The 20970-nt window shown below is 32.5% G+C and overlaps 1 protein-coding gene across 2 annotated transcripts; it reads right to left on the bottom strand.

Annotated features, from left to right (window-relative positions):
- Positions 1-6396: 6396 nt before the first annotated feature.
- On the bottom strand, positions 6397-20936 carry LOC107429846 (trafficking protein particle complex II-specific subunit 130 homolog). 2 transcript variants are annotated; one of them, XM_060816426.1, is made up of 22 exons: positions 20454-20936; positions 19441-19670; positions 18437-18618; positions 17874-18057; positions 17457-17547; positions 16794-16954; positions 15348-15437; positions 15044-15205; positions 14673-14734; positions 13871-13961; positions 13289-13452; positions 12900-13113; positions 11977-12522; positions 11670-11882; positions 11111-11504; positions 10899-10989; positions 10695-10779; positions 9283-9472; positions 8172-8470; positions 7067-7157; positions 6825-6949; positions 6397-6520 (listed from the first exon to the last, which is right to left on the bottom strand). In XM_060816426.1, the coding sequence occupies exons 1-22, from the start codon at positions 20515-20517 to the stop codon at positions 6500-6502; spliced, it is 3750 nt and encodes a 1249-aa protein (XP_060672409.1). In that variant the 5' UTR covers positions 20518-20936; the 3' UTR covers positions 6397-6499. The 2 variants fall into 2 exon arrangements, with proteins under 2 accessions (XP_060672409.1, XP_015896085.1); XM_016040599.4 differs by lacking the exon at positions 6397-6520 and having other exon boundaries at positions 6522-6949; positions 20454-20935.
- Between the last annotated feature and the right edge of the window lie 34 nt (positions 20937-20970).

Here is a 20970-nt window from a genome sequence, read left to right as displayed (position 1 = left end):
CATTGAGTAAATTAAAGGTCCACACTAAAATAGATTAAACACCTTGCTCCATGCCAGAAGCAAGCTTCACACCAAATAAAACACCTCCACACCAAGATTGGACTATTCATGCCCTCTCCACGCCATATTGAAGGAGGTTCACACCTAATCAACACCTCAATTTGGAGTAACCACTCTCAACTGCCAAAATATAAGGTTCACGCCACTCCATGCCATCCTCTAGCCCTTCATGCCAAGAAGTTTCCCACGTAGTCAAGATGGCATATCCTCACACATGGTTCATGCCAAATTGATTGGAGTGGAAAAGGGAGGAGGCTCAAACATTAAGGAGGATTCTAAAGAGAGAAGAAGAAGAACTAGAGAGAGAAAGCTTGGATTGAACGAGATTGAAAGCCTTTCAAGATATTGAAGCATCAAGATCTTTCATCTAATTAGTTTTTCTCTACCACCTGTTACTGAACTATTTATTGAAAATCATATTTTTCTTTATGGATTTTCCTTTGATTTTGATTATGGTTATTACTATGAACATATGTAGCTAAATTTATATATAAGATTTTAATGGAACCTCTACTATGATAGTATTTGATTAATGGATTAATTTTTATTTTACTTTTATTCGATTTTTGTGTGTGTGAATCTTGTACTTATTGTTTAATATACTCTTGCATTTGCAAAATTGCTTGGGTGTTGGGCAGATTTTGTAACATCCCATCTCAAAAAATGTTTGCAATTTTGAAACTTTGACTAATTGGATCGTTTGTGGATCCTAAACTTGACTTTTTATATAGTCAATTTTTTTATTTTGATTTGTATACCATTATGCAAAGCATGTTGATATGAGTTCATAGATTGATGGCACGCTAGATTTCGAGTTACAGTTAAAAAATTATGGCTTTAAAAAGTTTTAAACATTAGTATTATATCAATGTCAAAATCAATCCTGAATTTTTATTTGACAGTGACCCAAGGTCCTATATAAGTGTTGACAAATGTGCCCAACATTAACAAATTTGAAAATATCTGTTTTATCCTTAAATCTAAAAAACCTCTCCTCAAACCCATTGTTTTGAATCGGATTGACTTAAACCCATTTAAGCACAATCAGGTCGTCACCATTTTTAATCTTTCTAGCCTTCAGTAAGCTACATGCATCGACCATTATGGAGGTTCGGGTGACCAAACTGGTCAAACTTTCGGCCAAACTGCCAGTTGACACATCGAGAACGACTGTTTGAAACTAATGGTGGCAGTTTGGCATTTTTTGCTTGGTTGGCTATTTTCCAGCCATTCTGGGTCAAGCCACACCCTTTACCAACTATTAAACTCGAAACTGGCCTTCGTTTATCAAAATTTCTAATAGAATAAGAGATCTATCATTAGAAATTTTGGTCAAGTATTTCGGGCACCGATATCATTTTTTGGACCAAGATGAACTTGAATTCTTGTTACCCACGCCAAAATTTCTATTAATATAAAATTTATAAATTTAGGATATCGTTTGATAATTTTTTCTTTTTTGGATCATTTAGTTAAGTACCAAATAAATTTTTACTGTGCTTGGATAAAAATTAATCAATTGGATAAAATTGAAGTTGGATTAGTGTAATTAGATGTCAATAGAACCCATTAAGAGGTTTAATTTTGTAAAATTAGCCTCTAGTGAAAACGTTAATTTTGGTTATCGGATCCTAAGGATTGGTGGTATAATTGGGATTGTCTGGTACCTAATTTACGTAACTTTATAGTTGTATAAATTATTTTAAGATATTTGATATGTATCAATATCTTTGGTTTAGTTGTTAGAGTTTGAAGAATATTTTATTATATTACGAACACCTATATTGAGTTTGGAGATGACTCTGCTAGGAGCAGGAGTAAGCATCAATGATATTTATGAGTGATTATATTTTTAGATAGTTTTAGATATGCTAGTACAATATATATGGTTTGAATTTTTTATGTATATATCATTTGATTTAAATGTTTATTTTACACATATATAAAATATCTTCTTTTATATATATGTAATCATTTTATTTGACTTTTAATATGATTTGAAATGGTTTTGAATTTTGATGAGTTTATAGTGAACTTATGGATCATGTATTTTAATATCTTAGTATTTGAATTGAGTTTTTAATTATTTTGAAAAATAATTGATTTCGAGAAATAATTGATTTTGAAAAAGCGGATTGAAAATTATATATTTTTAAGCATAATTAAGTGTTTTTATATTTTTTAAGTGGTTAAAAATGATTTATGATGATATATATCTCATTATGATACTTATGTTTTGGCATGAAATGGTGATTTGAAAATTTTGAAATATTTAAATAAATGGTTGGATTTGGAATATTAAATTATGTTTTATGGTATAGTATTGTTTGAAAAAGTACGATTTTATAAGGTTGTTTTATAAATATTGTACTGTTATTTTTAATATATGTATCATATAGTACCAGTGTTTCAGTTCAATATTATATTATAGTGTGCAAGTTTGACACGATATCTATTAAGGGTTGTGAAGTTAGGTTCATTCCACAGGTTCATTATTGCCAATATACCTTTCATACATTAAGGGTCATGAGCTGAGTTTATCTCATAAGTTTGTATTGCTATGATACTTTTAGGATGCTAAGGATCATGAGATGAATTTATTTCATAGGTCTCTTTCTTTTACTATCCAGTAGTGTTTTGGGATACCGTGCACCATTTGACAGTGCTGGATATATTGTATGATACATTATTTATAATTCTAAGTACATTGTCCGTTTTTTTGATATTTATGGTTTTATTGCACTTTCATTATTATTTTGTGAAATTATTTTTATGTTTAATATTTATATCATGATTAATCCAATTTATAATATTTTAATGGTCATTGACTTTATACTATTTGAGTATTGATTTTATGATATTGATTTGGGATACAAGTTGAGTTTTCTGAAATGATTTTTAAATGGAGAACTTTCAAAAGAGTGGAATGGGAAATCTTGAAAGAAAGAATTATAGAAATAAATTATTATTTTTCTATTGTATTATGCCACTTACTGAGATATTTTTATCTCATATTTTATTTGTTTTTAAATTTATTTCTTTAGGTCCAAGCAATTAGTTGACAATCAATCTCGCATATCAGTCGTTATTTCATATTTTCCACAGCAGCATTAATATTTATTTATTTTTATTGTTTTTATGAACCGATTCACATCAATTATATTTCTAAGTTTTACAAATACTTTTAAAATGCTCCAACCTAAATATTAGACACGATAGTGATCCTATTATGTATATATAGTTATGACCTATAATATGATGGACAATCGATATTGACCATAGTTGTGGATTTGCATACTGTTGTAGTTTTATCTTTATATTGAGGTATTATTTTTTATTGTATGTATTATGTGTCTACGGTTTATGTGAGGCTCCATTAGATATTCTCAGGAATTGCTTAGTGAGACATTCATTAGGCGGGGCCATCTAGAGATGGCCTAAGAGGATTCAATGGATGCGTCTTATTAGATTTACTATTTTATTCTTGAAAAAGTTTACTTTTTTAAATTGATCACTAGATTTACACAACCTAGGTTTAATTAATGTAGGGAAGTTTTGATTGGAAATCAGATAGCCACAAAAGAGAGGGCTTGATTTAGAAATTCTAGGAAAGAATTTTTAATTTTCATTAGGGACTTATAGATTTTAATTTCACTTTGGAAATAATGGATTAGATTAAATTGGAAACTTTTTCATCTAGAAATTGGACAAAAGTTGGTCTTTTATTAACCTAATTAATCAAATATAGGAAAACTAGAGGATAAGTCAAAATCGTAAGTTTCTAAGTTCATAGTAATTTCATTTTAAGTTTTTGAATTGTGTGTTTGTAACTTGAATTTATTTATCTTGTCATTTACTTTGGTTTAGTTTACAATTTTGTTATTTAGTTTCTTGTTTTGTTTTTATTTCATTGCCTCATTCTATTAGTGTGCCTAGATAAAAATAATTAATCAAAATTTTGGTAATTAGTTAAATTTTAAAACTAATCCTTATGGGAAGATACTTTTTTATCATTCTATTACTTAATATGACTCGTATATTTGCGAAAATCTTTTGATATGACCCATATATTTGTAGGAATCGATGACTTTTCTCACTGTGATATATATATATATATATATATATTACAGTGCTAAATACCCATTAATACTAAGTCATTATTGGTTTATTAACAAAATTATTTATTTTAGTATTTTTTGGGAAATATATCTTATTATATTATTATTATTATAATTTTTTTTTTTTTGAAAAAAAAATATGAATAGGTATTGCATTCAAGTTTGCCATCACATGAAAATAGCCATCGTGAAAAGCTAAAGGCTTCACTACACTGTTGCTATAGTGCTACCACTCCTGCACACCCATCAATCTCCTCTCTATCGACTGCTAGATGTTCCACCATGAACTACACAATTCAACCTTTTTCTTCTCCTTGTTGTTGTTGTTGATGCTTTGTCATTGGATCAAAACTACTCATGATCATTTGGGAGAAAATACCATGAAAGACCGTATTTTTTTTTGCCCCCTATAGTTGTGGCCGGTTTTAAAGAGGTTGCTGAGTGGAGATGTGGCGATGATGCAAACGCAATACCTATCTGCAATTCTTTTTTTTCTTCTTTTTGTTAAAAAAATAATTTAATAAGATACAAATCCAACAAAATATTAAGAATGAATAATTTTGTTAGTAAAATCCACATAGCAATAATATGGATTTTTAAGTTGAATGCCACATTAGATTTTAGCTCATCTTGGTATCCTTTTTATATAAATTATTGGTGTCTCTAACATTACTCTTATTATATTTATATTTTTAACAGAATATATTTTATAAGGATCCCCTATATTTTATACTAATTACAATTTAATTTTTTAAATTGTAAATTACAATTAATATCGTTAAAGAAGTTGTGGATGATGTTAGCTCATCTTGGTATCCTTTTGGTATAAATTGTTTGTGTCCTTAGCATTACTCTTATTACATTTATATTTTTAGTAGAATATATGTTATAGCCGATCCCCTATAAATTATACTAATGACAATTTAATTTTTTTTTAAATTTGAAAATTACAATTAATATATTTAAAGAAGGTCTAATGACAATTTAATTTTTTTAAAATTTGAAAATTACAATTGATATCTTTAAAGAAGGTGTGGATGATGTTAATTCAAATGGTAATAATGAAATAATAGGAAAGAAATATGATAGTTTTTTGAAAGCTCATCAATTTATAAAGAAATATTATAGTTTTTTGGAAGCTTATTAATTTTATTATTTATGGGATCAGAATCATTATTTTTTTTTTTGTTTTTTTATTACAACTTGCTGCTGGATTAAACCTATGAATATATATTTTTTATTTTTATTAGAAAAGTCATAAATTGGTACATGATATAATTTGATAGTGGATCAATAATATTTCCTTTCTAATATCTGGTAAAATATTACAACAAAAAAAAAAAAATTATATGTAATCATTGTACCAGTAAACCACATATGCAACAAAATAAAACATAAAGATTTTATAAAATAATTGTACCGTTATAAATGGTTTGTGATGCAAAACCATTCATGTACGGTAAAATTTTGTTTTCCTATTATAAAAGTGTTTTCTTAGACACATTGTTAACAGCTTGGAAGCTGTTTCATTCTTTATCGGGCCGGTGCATGTACCGAATAGAATTTGAACAAACCACTTTTCTGCATTTATTTATTTATTTTTGACATTAGAGGTGAAGATCCAAATTCGGTAATTTTATAAGGAAACAAAATTATGGATTTTTTTTCACATGATCCTTTTTCTTCTTCCAGTGCCTTTTACACAAATTTTCGAAAAATAAAAGAATTATATTTAAAACAATTAAAAAATACACATGCATAAATTATGAATGAATCAAAGTTAAATGTTTATATTCTAAAAGTAATTATTTTTTAAAGGTATATTTAGTGTTTTTTTTTACTTTTATATTATTCAATTTAGTATTGTTTTGCAAGAGTATAAGCCATTTTTCCAAAAAAATGGATTATGGATGGGACTGTAAGAACAATGATAAACCAATTATATATTATGGATGGGACTGTAAGAGCAATTAACCACAACTATCAAATCATAAAATTTATGTAAATCTAACAGCACTACTATTTTTCACAATTTCATAAGTCTTTTACCTAAGTCTTTTACCGTGTTACTTTTTATGATAGGTAACCTTCATAGAGTATTATTAACAATTTTTATTTGGTCAATGTTATAAGTCCTAACCATTAAAAGAGAAATTATGCTAAAAACACAAGCAGAAACGAGCACCTAGTGTGCAACCCAAAATTGAGAATCCCGAAATCATACAATAACCAATTTACTGAATTGAATTCTGTATCAACGAAATGAATTCTGCCACATTAACCAAAAATTGAACATCACCTCTTCATCAATCTCTATGTTGTCAGTACGAGTACAAATTCCGCTGTACAAGATACATAGTTTCAAATAACATTCAGATACAGTACAACTCCAATACAACTCCGATATAAATTCAACTAATTTTTTTGATTTCCAATGACTCCCCAACCAAAAAGAAAAGAAGAAAAAGACAGATTTACAAATTTCCAGGTTAACAAAAATGGAAAGCCTAAAAAATCTATGCCTGTAATTCTTTTTCTGAACAGAAAACTTGTTCGACCAAATAGAGTAGAAAACTATATGACCTAGGCCACCTTGAATGCAGGAATGCAAAAGGAGGAGCTGAGAACCGGAGGCAAGACACAAACCAGATGTGGCCCAGCCGGATTGCTACTTATATTTGCTTCCTCTACATCTGGCAGCCCGAGCTGCGGAGGGCGTACATAACCTGCTACTAGAGGCACGCATAATATTGAGATTACTATCCTTGAACCTGTCAACATTTAAACAAAAGATCAAGACTGTTTAAGTAATTAGACATGTAAAATCCATTTCACTATCAATCAGGAAAAAAAGTAGTTTTCTTGTTGAATTTATGTAGTTCAAGAACCTTGCTTAGTGGAGAGAGAAACATGCCCTCTTTTCCTCCCCGCAATCATCCAATTTTCAGTATTTGCATTGACTTCATATAGCACCTCATCCTGTTGCACAAGTGACAATCAATTTTGATGAAAATTGCACAATCTTAATGTTCAGTGATATCTACCTAAATACCTCTAGGGATTTTAACAATTAAGAAGTAGAAAGCCAACAGCCTCCACTCTACTCCACATCCAACCAAAATAACAGGAATGGAACAGGAAAGATCTTGGAGAAGACACTCAAAGAAAAAAAAGCATGTTCCACTGCCATATCTTCAATATGTACAGAGAAAAAGGACTAAGCAAAGAGAACAGTGAAAAGTTTTAATCACTTTAAAGTTGAGACAGTTTGGATTGTGTTGGGTGTTCCCTATATCATGTTCTTCTTTAATGGTTGGATGCGTGCTGGGCTTGGTGGTAATAATAATAAATAAAAAATGATGCTGTGGAGATGTGTTGTTTTGGCAAAAATGAAAGGTTCTAGGAGGAAAAGTGTCATAGTTCTTCGTTCATTTGAGATAGAATAAAGTTTTGGCTTCTTGTTAGGAATGGAATTCCAAGTGCCAAAGTTTTTCCAATTTCATGCTCAATTTAAGTAGGGAAGATGATCCCTATACAGACTGCATATTCGTGCGTTTATGTTTTAGTTTTGGAGAATTTCTAATTTTCTTAACATTGCATAATTAAAATTTATGTTTCTTATAGAAGAAAAGAGATACTAAATCCCTAGTTCCTAATGTACAAAAACAAACCATTAACTAAACCTCATAAAGCATGACAAAAATCAGGGGAAATGATTATTTTATCTAGCAGTGAGATTTTAAATATTTAAGATGGCAGACAGTAAATTCAATGTTGATAATGGCCAAGAAGCTATATTCTATCTTGATCATTTCAAAGAATATGGAAGGTAGTGAATACCATGGAAACCCGGTTTTCAAATCCTACCATAGAACAATATGGTATTCCACTTGGCATAATATGATTGAACCATTGCCCTTCAAAATTGAACTTTACATACCAAGAAAGAAGAAATATTGGCAATCAAGAAAATGGCATCAATCTATAACTTACATTGCGCTGCGAAATGTTGTTTTCCTCAAAATCCTTTAACCTTTCAACTCTCCATTTCATGGTAACAAGCTGCCCAACCCTAAGGCCATCAGAAGAAAGAGGAAGAAAACCAACAGACATGCATGGGTCAAGAACAGGCCTCTGCAAAACGAGAGTACTCCGGAAAAGTAAATCCTGATTAGCACCCTCTGGCTCAGAATGTTTTGCAGCCACAGGTGGATGTGCCCCAATGGTTCTGTTTCCAGATATTCCATATCTGATATTCAATATACTATCAGATTGTAGAGCTTTAGCTTCACCTTCAAAAGTCAAAGGAAACAATGGTTACTAGTCATAAATGTATGACTCTGTTTGAAAACAGAAATACCCAATTCAATTTAGCAATGCTGGAAAAAATAGTGATAATTTACGACCATTCAATGGTTGGTTTATACTGTTTTAATATTTCCATCATCAGAATTATAACTACTATATAGCTGGTAATGTGGCTACTTTAAAAAGTAAATCAATAAAATCCAAATCTAGACAGATAATTGGGAATTATATCACTCTTTCTAACCAGAATTTGAACGTTTGATAAGACCCCAGCCTTTACCTCCAGTAAATTGAGATAATGAAATGAAGTTAAGATGCTATCCCACATTTTCAATCTTTAATTAGGCGAAAATAAATAACCATTTTCTTAAGTCTAGATCTTATACTGGTCAGGCAAATTGATAGACTTAAAAGAGTTATAGTTCAGCTAAGGAATTCAATGCATATATATATATATATATATATATATCTATTATGGAACAAATTGTAATTAAGTGAACTACAGGTAACCACAATAACTTGTAAGGATTATGTAGGGGGAAAAATTGCTCTTCAACTCTATCAGAAATCTGCCCATAATTCTCACACTAATTCCCTTTTTCTTTACTAGGGATACAGTTCTTTCCATGTATTTTTTTTTTTTTTTTTTTTCACTTAACCCTTCACGCAAACCACAGCACTGCATATTAAAATTTTGAAGTATGGGATATTTATCAATAAGACATACTTTGCATGTGCTAGACTCCAGCACTGAAAATGAGAAATATGCCAACAGTAGGTAGATAATTGCGAATACCTTCAGCATTTGTCTTCCCCAAACATATGCTGAACAAGATTCCTGCTCTGGAAGCAGGGGAAATGACAAGTGGAAAGAATCCTGAAGTTGGTCTACCATCACCTTGTCCAGTGTGAACAAATCCATCTTGAAGATCAAGCCAAGCATCATAGATGGTCAATGTGGCCTTAACTTCAGAGTGTAGTATAACCTGGAAGTATATGGAAAATGCACTTCATGAGAAACAAATAATTTATGAAAATAGAAATCTATAAAAATCAAAAACACAAGATTGAATATGGACCTTTAATTTCTAAAGACCTGATCAAATATTATACTAGCAGTGCCATGATCCAATCAAATATAAGAGATCTTAGTCTACATGGTAAAAATACAAGCTTCAACCATAAGTGGGTCTCACAGTGAAACTTGGGCAAGTCAGGTATTACTGAGCTGTTCCTAATTCATTCAGGCTGCTTTGGGTAAGATTTTTCCACCTGTTATAAGGTTAGGCGAAAAAATACCCACTGATTTACATTTAGGTTCAGTTGGGATTCCGGAATTTACAACTCAGTCCAAAAATCAATTTAGCTTAACATTGGGTGAGAGTCTGGCTTAATAATATTAATTTCCATTTTATGACATATATTCACATTTAAATTATAAATGTAAATTATTCACTTTTAACACCTCTTAATGGATTTCTTACATTATACATCTCTATATGAATTGGACTTATTTTATATTTATTATTTTGTGTAGGATCTAATATTATTATTGTAATTTTACTGCATCATATCACGAAATTGTTATAATTAAAAGTAGAGAAATGAAATTATTACTTACAAAGATGATTCATACATTGCCTAATTATGTATCATTCGAACCTTAAAATCATAATATCAGAAAAATGTAAGCTATCACAATTTAGTTTTCTTGTCTCCTTCATAATGAATATATAAATACCAACAGATATAGCAATTTGATGAGAAAATCCATTTAATTGTATGTTGCCAAGGTCCTGGACACCAGGTAGACACTTAAATTGATGAATAACTAATAGAATTTTTTCTTTTCAGGGGAAAATTAAGAAATCAAAATAGCAAAGTAGAATCTGCAAGGGGTTCATACAGGAAGCTGTAAATTGATTACGCCCCTGAGTCTCGCTACAATATGCAATGGCAACAGCTGGAATGGCAAAAGTGATACCTTCCTACTGGTCGAACCTCAGTTTGAATAACCTAACATTATGGTCTTGCAACTACATAGTGAGTAGGAAATAAGAATCTGGCTCCATGATATTCCAAATTTATGTTAGCAGACTATCCCATAATTCTTCCGTTCAACATGAAGGATTTACTAATATGGAACTAGTTTTACTTGATTAGAAAATACAGAAAGATGCAATGCTTTTGAATACGCAACAAGTATACCTGCAGAAGCAAAGTACCATCATTGCATTGGTCTGCAACCCGTGTGCTTACATGGAAAGGATCTGTGAAATGCACAGCTAGGGTCCTACAAATCAGGGCAGGAGATTATAGAAATACAAACAACTAATAAGGTATTAAATCTTTTGTTCAATAATAAAGAGAATCAGGAACAAAATTTGGGAGGATGATAGAGAATGGAGATGCCTTTCAAATGTTTGATTGTGAGATATTCCAAATTCAAGTTTCAGAGCTATAGTTCTCATTCCATCCACAATGCTTGTTGTCAGGGGAGTGGCTGCTCATAAAAGAAAATAAATCGTATGTGAACAAGCAGGTAGACGCAAAAAGCATATATATGTAGAAGACAAATACTTAAAACATACAGAACATCAAAAGTTTTGCATCATTATCTCAACCTGAAGATGATCCTCTTGGAAGCGTGTCACTGATAGCACAAACTGGAATCCAAAGAATAGATGTTCCATTGCTCGCCCAATCTGGAAACTCTATTTGACCATCATGGAGAACCAACTGCTCGAACTCTTTACTAGCAGCCAATGAACCATCTTTTTGAGCACCATCGCAACTAGCCACATTAACGGAACTATTTGATAACTCAACATATCTCTCCATCTCAATGACATTCGACTCCTCAATTTTGAGACCAGGGCCAGTATCAATATGCAATACAGCACCATCGAGGGAGTAGTTAATGGGCTTTACTATTAGACCAACCCACTGATGTTCATTTATAAGTAAAGCAGATGAAACAGCTGCAGTGAGATCAACTAGAGGTCTTGGTTTAAAAACCTAAGAAGGAGAAGGATAATCAGATGTTGGAAGAATATACATATATCTGCCAACTCAAATTGGCATTCCCAAGTTAAATACTGCATGAGGATGGAGATGTATAATCAAGTTCAAAACGTAGAAATTAGCACTTATCTAGTAATTTCTATTGTAAGTAGACTTTACCTTCAAGATAGGTTTAGTAGGCTTTTCATAACTCATAAAATCATCACTGTCTGCGGGGCCACCCTTGGAAAAGCTATGAGATCTGAATCTCAAGTTCCCAATCTGCCCAGTGAGAACCCCCAAGACATAGGAACCTGGCTTTTGGGGGGGTATTGCCAAGGTAATTGTGTTACGACCAGGATTTAATACAATAGCAGTAGAGGTCCTTAGTGCCTGAAACAATAGAAGAAATTTTAACAGCTCATGCGCCCTATTCCTTCAGTTACTAATAAGAAATTTGTGTAACATTTAACCCAAGAAAGCATACCTCGACACCCTCATCAGCATTAAATGTGGCCACCAGTGTGAGACTAAGCCTATCAAGGGTTATATCATCAGGAAAACCACTCCATACAGTTACAGATAGAGTACCAGGGTCTCCATCACATAATTCTAATGGTGGGCCAGGATTTCCAGAAAATGTAATTAATGCCGATACATCTAGAGGCACAGGATGCTCCATTTCGCTGTGAGCAAGATGAACAACCTCTGACTGAAAAGCTTGGCGTTCCTTGGTCAAGAACAAACCTTTATCCAGTGCTAGCAATCTCACACATGATGATAGGTAGCCGGCCTTATCATTGAGCAACTTCTGACACTCTGCTAAATTGGGCAGGACTTCAGCTAATAAATGCTGCCATCCTTCACCAGCATAAAGTGCACAGACCTTCTCATATGACTTTGCAGCTAGATCAACGTTCCCATGCTTGAACAGGATAGCAGCTATTTCACCATCTAGAACAACTCCATGTCTTTTCCACCATGAGCGGTGATAGTTGTCCGCAGCACCTTTTGTCAACTCCAAATACTTTTTCTGCCAAAAAAATGATTAAAATTGTGAAAAAAAAGTCAAGATGCATGCACATGTTGGCATGAAGAGAGAGAGAAAGATATGACAAAGTTACCTACCAAAGCACTGAAATCAATAGAGAACTAGAACAAGAAATTAAAAGAAAAACTCCAGGCTTTCTGACTATTAAAACACTAGGGAGCATCTAACTTCAATATAGTAAATTTCACATCAGTTATCCACTACGTACTGAGAGCATCTAACTTCAATATACTAAATTCCATATCAGGTATCAACTACATATTCATGAGAGATTCATTACCAAATGAAACAGATATGTTATTGAATAACTGGAGGGTAGAGAGAAAGCTATACAATAGATGATGTTTCCTTATTGATACCTCGAACTCTTCAATAGATGAGAAGGACTCCCATAGCTCAGGATCAGAAACTGTACTGCACAGAGCATGTTCAGAGGCAACATAAATCTCCGCAAGTCTCATAGGCCGATCAATTGAGCTCTCAAAATTTCCAGGTGAAGAATTAGTGCGTGACATCGAACTTGCATGTACTTTTTGCAGTGGGGATGTCCTAGACATTGCATCTGAACCTGATCTGCCATACACATAGCAATTTCAATACAACTTAAAAATCTGGGAATGCATTGAAAAAAAAAAAAAAAAATGAAAACAAAAAACAAAAAACAAAAAGATATAAAACTCTCATTTAAACCAATTTATGTTTGATGAAATGATAGCATAATGGTTTCAAAATTCTTAAAATCCTTTACCCATCAATAGCACTTTGGTGAGTATCAAACATTTCCAACATATTTCCAGCAGAAAGAGAAGCTCTTCGCCGATTAGCCTCTCGTAAAAGTACTGAAGGTTCCAGAGGCAATGGTTTCCTCTGGATGCCAAAGTGCTTGGAAGTAGGGATAGTTTGAAGAATCATCTACACAAAAGTAAACAAACAAGAAACAGAAATTCTTTTTAGAAAATTCTCTCAAAAAAAAACCAATGGAACAATATTAACTAGAGTCAATGATTACTCTTCCAGGATAGAATAGATAATGACTGAAAGATCACTACGCCTAAGGGGAAGTTAAATTGATGTAGTTTCCATTTGAATTGCTTCAGATGGATGCAAGAATTAATACTTTAGTTGGACATTGGATCATGTAAGCTAATCATGAACTCTGTGGATTCAAGAATATCAAGACTTATTTCTGGTTTTCTTCTCATTCTTTTCAAACAGACATATGTCCAATAAATTAATCAATATAGAAGATGCTGAAATTTGTATCTGAAAGTAAACATGCTACAATGTCCTATTATTGGTCTAATTTTGCATAGGCCACACTAAAACAAACCTTTTCTTTCGCTAGCACCTCTGATGAAGCATCAGGTGGAACTGATGGCCAAACTGCTGGCTTTGGCCAGGGAAGCATGCTCAGTGAAGCACTGTTCAAATGAAAAGTAACATACATTTCAGATGTATCAGAAAATAGGTAAGATAGTAAAGCCAAGCATCTATAACCTTATGGCAAACTAGAAGATAATCAGCTTCAACTACATGTCCAAGATTCTAAAATGCTACAATAAGTAAACTAATTAAGAAGAAGCTATGGTGGATTTGTCGTTAATATACACTTTGTATATTAATAAAAAATGAAAAGTAGCATGATCGGTGAAGCACTGTTCAAATGAAAAGTGACATACATTTAAGATGTATCAGAAAATAGGTAAGATAGTAAAGCCAAGCATCTATAACCTTATGGCAAACTAGAAGATAATCAGCTTCAACTACATGTCCAAGATTCTAAAATGCTACAATAAGTAAACTAATTAAGAAGAAGCTATGGTGGATTTGTCGTTAATATACACTTTGTATATTAATAAAAAATGAAAAGTAGCATGATCAGTGAAGCACTGTTCAAATGAAAAGTGACATACATTTAAGATGTATCGGAAAATAGGTAAGATATAGTAGAGCCATGCATCTATAACCTAGAGGCAAATTCAAAGATAATCAGTTTCAACTACATGTCCAAGATTTTAAAATGCTTGAAGATAATCAGTTTCAACTACATGTCCAAGAATGTAAAATGCTACAAGAAGTAAACTAATTAAGAGGAAGCTATGGTGGATTTGTCATTAATATACACTTTGTACCTGTTAGCAGGACTCCTTTCTATATCTGTGCCATATCCGATTAAGTAAGCTAGCCTCATGAACTGCAAGAACCGTATATTCATTATAGAACCTTTTCTTAAAGTAAAAAATTAAATATAAACCAAACCCCTCCCCCTTCTCTCTCTCTTCTTCCCAAATAAAAAGTGAACAAATTTCATCATTATTGCCTGCATGATCATCCATAATGCTATGGAACTCCTTATTAATAGATTAAATGAAGTATCACTGTCTCAAAGCAAAGTATCCAAACAGGGCCTAATTTTATAGATTACAATTACCCTACTGCACTCAGAAAATGGAATTCACAAGTTATTAAATAATTGTCACTTAAAAGCGCAAACAGCTATTACCTTAACCCTGCAGAGCGAATAAAGGTCACCCTGAAGGCGGTAGAACTCCTTTTCTATATCAAGTGCCACTAGTCCTTCACTATAATGTGAAGCAGTTGCATTGATTAAGTCTAAGCAAGCAGTCGTTACCCAAACTTCACGCATACAAAAAGGAAGAATATTCTGAAAGCAATTCAAATAGAAGAGAAAAATCAAAGATAGGAAAAGGAGTGAGAGGGAAATAAGAAATTATAATTTCAAATCAAACTCAAAATACATACTTTTACATGGTAAGGCAACACTTATGAAAGAGGAGATCCAATACCTCATGCAAGGCTAGGGCCTTTGAAAAGCTTATGATAAATGAGAAACCCCTTGACGCAACCTCAAAGGGGCGATTCAGCTTGAATAGAAGCTGCAATCAAACATGTATCTCAATGATGGAGCTAATTTTTATCATTTCAGGGGGGAAAAAAAAAAACAATAAAATAAAAGGTAATCCAGTTTTCAACTGGAACTAATGAAGGCTGCAACACATAGGAGTGTCAACATAAAATTTGAAGAAGTGAAATTTTCAAAGGAGATTCCTCAAATTGCACAAAGGGAATAAATTCTCTGTAAAAGAAAATCTCCTTCTCTCTAATCCAAAATATTACATGCATCTCAAAAATTTCCCTTTTAAGTTTGTGTCAGATATCAGTATCATGTTGATCATCACAACAAATATAATCCATTAATCACACCAACCCATAATAATTCCAAAGACTAGAGTCAAATTTTTTGGTCTGGCATACTGCTAGGCCATGCTTGGCTACATCATGAGCTCCAATGCATTTCTGCAATTGACTCAGAACTTTTAAATGTTCATGATGTAGTAATGTTAGAATTGTAACATCATTGCATTTGTATTAAGAAAAACATAAAGGCAAACTCATCTTTTAAATTTTACTCTTCTGAATGTTAATTTTTTTTTCTACATTTAAACAATAGTAAAATTCAGTTCTCCATGTTAATTTTTTTTTCTACTGTTAAACAATAGTAAAAATCAGTTCTCATACCTTTTGTAGTTGAATGAAAATGTAATGGTTCTTTTTGAAATTCATTATATAGGTAGGCATACAGTTGGTATGGTTACATTTTGGCAAAGTTAGTACTAGTTTCTAACTTTTTTATTTTTTTATTTTTATTTTATTTTATTTATGATAACGTAGTAGTTTCTAACTTATTAACTTTACAATTTAATAGGAGATATTATATGCCAGACATGTTTTAGTACCAAATCTTCGTCTGAATTATAAATAGCACCAATAATACCTAGTACTTTTTGGATTTTAATGGATTGGAATAGCCCTTTTTTCTTTAAATATATCTAAAGCACCTATAGTTTGGACACTTTAATAAATGGCACATAAACAGAAGAATAATGGTCGGAGTCTATATCTATATGACTATGCATGAGACGGAGAGAGGGCAGCCATTGGTGATAATATCAAATACCTTGCAAAAGCATCTATTAGTATATTCAAATTGACTGCAGGTACTTTTTAGTATTCAATAGTTCAAACAAGTACTGGACTAGGAATTCACTGCTCTAGGCTAAATCAATCAAGTTAACTCATTGATTGCAACAGCCAAATAATGCAGCCACCATGAAAGTAAACCACATTAGTCAATCTTTCCAAGCAATATAACATTAAGTGGTTTGCACTCATTGTATAAAATAATTTATTTTATAAACTAGCAGGCATAGTATTGACCCAGTTTTACATACCTTTGCTTGACAGGCAAACAGATACTGTCTAAATTCAAATTCCCTAAATGAGTCATCTTGAATAATCTGTGTCAATGATTTTCTTCCAGGTTTTAGCAATGCTGCCTGATCATCTCCATGGTCTACGCCTCCAAAGTCCCTCTTTTTCCCAGGTATATTAACTGCATCACATGAAAATACATTATTTCTTCATATGAAGGCACAAAATAGTCAAAGTTGCGACAATTACAACAGTTAAAAACATCAAGAGTTATGAGTGGAAATCCATATACCTACAGAAATCAAGTTTGAGTCATGTTATGAAACTTTTGAAAATGGGTTATCAACAAACAAGAGGTGCTTCATGCCAAGATATCAGACATTTGAACTAACAGATTGATGATTACAAATGAATTTTTATAATCATTAGCGGCTAGAGAATGACAATTATCAGAAATCAAGGTTTGATCATATTGACAACAGCATTATGAAACTTTATAAGATAAACATATGGGTAGTATGTCAAAATCTTTTGGCAAACTCAACCATTAGGTAACTTCATACGAAAATTATAAAATATAAGCAAAGTTTAAAAAGATGCCAATATGTTTCTCAGTGATATTTACACATGCATCAAGTCAGTGCTGTTATGCATAGAAAAACAGATCAACAGGATATATGTACCAGTTTCCAAGTAGCAGAGTTCTAGTTCATCATATTCACGTAATGAATCTTCATGAAGATGGGCTATCTCAAACATAAAAGCCAAGCTTTCCTGAGAAAGAAGCATATAACATGAGAAATCGTCTAGAAAATAATCAGAGGGAGAAAGCTACAAATAATTGGATGTGTATGGCTATAAAGCCACTAAGGCTCAGGGGAATTCTGCCTCTAGATCTGTTTAAAGTGGACTGTGAAATGCTTCTTTCAGTATTTTGTGGAACAAAAGTCAGCCGCAAGAATGATTCGTAAATAAGCAGTTAAGCAATTAATATAAAATTTATTTTTTCTTGAGCAAAAAATAATTCTCAATATCCTTCTTTGTAACTGGAAGACCTTAATTACATTCTTCTATAACACATATAGTGAGAATGGAACAACCTTCAAAATGAAAAAATTGCAGAAGTTCCAAACTGGCATGAGGCGCTGTTCACTGAGCTTGCGTATCTCATCCTCGTAAAACTGTACACGCCTATCCAATGTATTTCTTACAGACTCCACAATCTTGGATTCCAGGTCTTCCCAAAAATTTGCTTCAGGGAAATGTAGATCATACTTGCAGCACCTGATCATAGAATCCATACATATGAATACATATATATGTATCGATAATTTATCTATGTATCAACATTTTTTTCCATATTACAATGTCTAATACTCAAAAGTAAAAGAATTCTAAGAGGTTTCTATATTATATTAGCAATGTTTAGAAGGAATTAATTTAGTATGTAAATTAAAACTAAAATTTCTAGACAGAAAATCAAAAATCTTCAGGAGTATTTCCATTCCACTTCATAAATACACATGTTCATAAATACACATGTTATAGAATAGAATGTGAGTGAGAAAGAGTAAGACAAATATGAAAATTATAATGCCAATTATTTTCTCTTTCAGTTAAAAATCATTAGTTAAAAAAAAATTACTGTAAGCAGCACGCTCACCTTTCTCTTCTCTTGGAGCTGAAATCAACTTCAAGTTTGGCATATACTTTTTTTGCCATTTTGGTTGCCTGATCATTATTTGGTTGAGCTTTAGAGACGAAAACAATAAACCATTCCCTTTCATCATTTTGGACAATTAATTTCAGGCGTGGTTTAAGGATGGTTTTGAACTCATCAAGATCCTAGTATCAGCATAAAACAAAACACCAGTGAGAAATTCAACAGTACAATAATATACTTAAAGCTAAATCAGATCTACAAATGTAATTTTTGTACACCCATGAAATTGAGATTGCAGGTTTCTCTTTCTAAATTGGTATTTTCAATTGGCAGCAATTTTTTTCCATAATTCCAGCGAAAACCACAACCCAGGTCTCCCTTTTGAAATAAGGTTAATATAGATTATATCAGTGCATCAATAGAACTAACTACAGAATTATTAGGAAATCAGCCCTAGAAATGAAGGAAAATCACCATAAAGTAGATATTTGCAAAGTTTATCTTTTTTAATGCTCTATAGGTTAGTATTTTCCTTTGGAAGTAATTCTATCATAAGACAAGGAAATCATAACCCATGCCTTCCTTCCCTGATCGTGTTGACATATTAATGTAATTATCAGTTTACATGTAGGTAAGACGTTACAGATGATTTTATGACGCAAAATATACTCCAACGGTAGTGTGCATGTATGCAAATGTGTACAGATCTAAATCTAACTGCTTTTAGCATAGCAGGGTGGCCTGAAATATCTGACCATAGGTTTTACTACCCTTTCTCCACCTCACAATTGAAATGTAATACAATTACTCAGCCCTCATTAGCCAGAAAGGGTATACTGCACAGTTTGAAAGGGTCTCAAAATATTTTGGGTACTTGGGAAGCATAATATAGCAAAAGCAATATCATATGGCAATCATCCAATACGACATATGCATGCAGAAGTTAGCATATCCTTAAATAAAAATTGGATGATATGAACAAGATTTAGGACATTGCAGGGTACCTCACAGGTAACAAGGACCACAGTTGCATATGGCTCCCGAAACCAAAACAATGATTGCTCCTGTGGAAACCGGCTACGAAGTCTTGAATCTGTTGTTAATATGTATTCAGCAGGCAAATTCTCCACAACCACAGGATTGCGGGTCTTGTTATTCAAAGAAGCTCTTTTTATTGGCAACCTCTTCTCGAACTCATTCTTGACAGTAGGCCACAAATCGCTCACATCTTCAACTGAAGCAACGAATGGTTAAATTTTCAGAACACAGTAGCATCACCACAATGCAAACAAAAGTATGATAAAATGATCACTAAAGAGAGACCATCGATGGATTCCCATGTCAGGGAAACCAAAAAACAGGACAAAAGCATAAAATAATCTACAATTAAACAAAAAAAAACCTTAATCCCAAAAAAGTAACTTTGCGCCTTCAAAAAATTATAGATTGCTGTCTAAAAAAAGAAAATACACAATGTCACATGATTCAACTAACTAAGCATTGCAGGCATATAGAATGCCCAACATTGCAAGTGCGACCTGCTTCATAATCCCAAAGAACAAAACATACTTTATTTGAAAGTCTGGAGATAAAAAGGAAAAAAAAAAAAAAAACCACTTCTACACAAGTTCCGCATAAACATTATTCTATAAACACATAATCTCCGCATCACGTTCGCACTCTCCTCAACCAAAAGAACAAAAAGTGAAATTCAGAAACAGTTCTCGACTTGATCACCAACATCTCCAATTTCTAAGTCGAGCACAAAATAACGATTAAAAATTCCAATACCTGTTTTTTAAAATAAAAAAAAAAAGAACCAAAATTCAATTCAAATCTAAAAAGTGAGAGAAATTCACAGAATGAAAATGTAGTGAATCTTAACCGCATTAAGATCGGAAGCTTCAATTGCAAAATCATGAACAAACAGCCACAGAAACTAAGCTGAAAATCTTTAAATACAAAATCGGAAAAAAAAAATCAAAGTAACAAAGTCGTATTGAAATGAGAGATGTACCTGCAATCACGAGGCGATCACAGGAATTCTTGATAGTCTGGAACTGAGCTAGAAAATTCGCCATGTTCGACCTCGATCTATACCAACAGCAATTCAATCATTCTACGCGTAGATCCATATACACAAACAAACTATATGTATATATGTATATATATATATATAGTTAGAGAAGGAGAGTGAGTGAGAGTCTCTCTCTCACTCTAACAGTGCTTGCTCAGTGATGCAAAATGAACTCTCTCTTTGGAGTTTGCGATTCAACTGGTACGCTCCGGAGATCTAGTGCTTCGCGCCCGCATCACTCTTGATAATTTCGGACTCCGGATCTGACCGTTTTATGACCCAATTCCGATCCTCGTTTAAATTGCCCACGGTAGGAACATGTTTGGCTCCGAGGACACGCTATCCACACTAACCACAGCTTCTATTCGGCATTCCGGATCGGAATGTATATGTGCTCTGGAAAATCGATTATTACCATAATTACTTAATATGTTCTCAGCCGTATCTCATAATTACC

Source organism: Ziziphus jujuba, chromosome 1 (genome assembly GCF_031755915.1).
Source record: "Ziziphus jujuba cultivar Dongzao chromosome 1, ASM3175591v1".
NCBI classification, from domain to species: Eukaryota; Viridiplantae; Streptophyta; class Magnoliopsida; order Rosales; family Rhamnaceae; genus Ziziphus; species Ziziphus jujuba.
This window is presented reverse-complemented; position numbering and strand designations above follow the sequence as displayed.

What these genes read in the sequence shown, in the direction of transcription:
- LOC107429846 (XM_016040599.4), bottom strand. Translation starts at nt 20,517, where the DNA reads ATGGCGAATTTTCTAGCTCAGTTCCAGACTATCAAGAATTCCTGTGAT. An exon ending in GAAAGGAGTCCTGCTAACAG is followed by an intron (nt 13,962 to 14,672) that starts GTACAAAGTGTA and finishes TCATTTGAACAG; the next exon opens with TGCTTCACTGAGCATGCTTC. An exon ending in TCCAAGAGGATCATCTTCAG is followed by an intron (nt 10,990 to 11,110) that starts GTTGAGATAATG and finishes TTTTATGAGCAG; the next exon opens with CCACTCCCCTGACAACAAGC.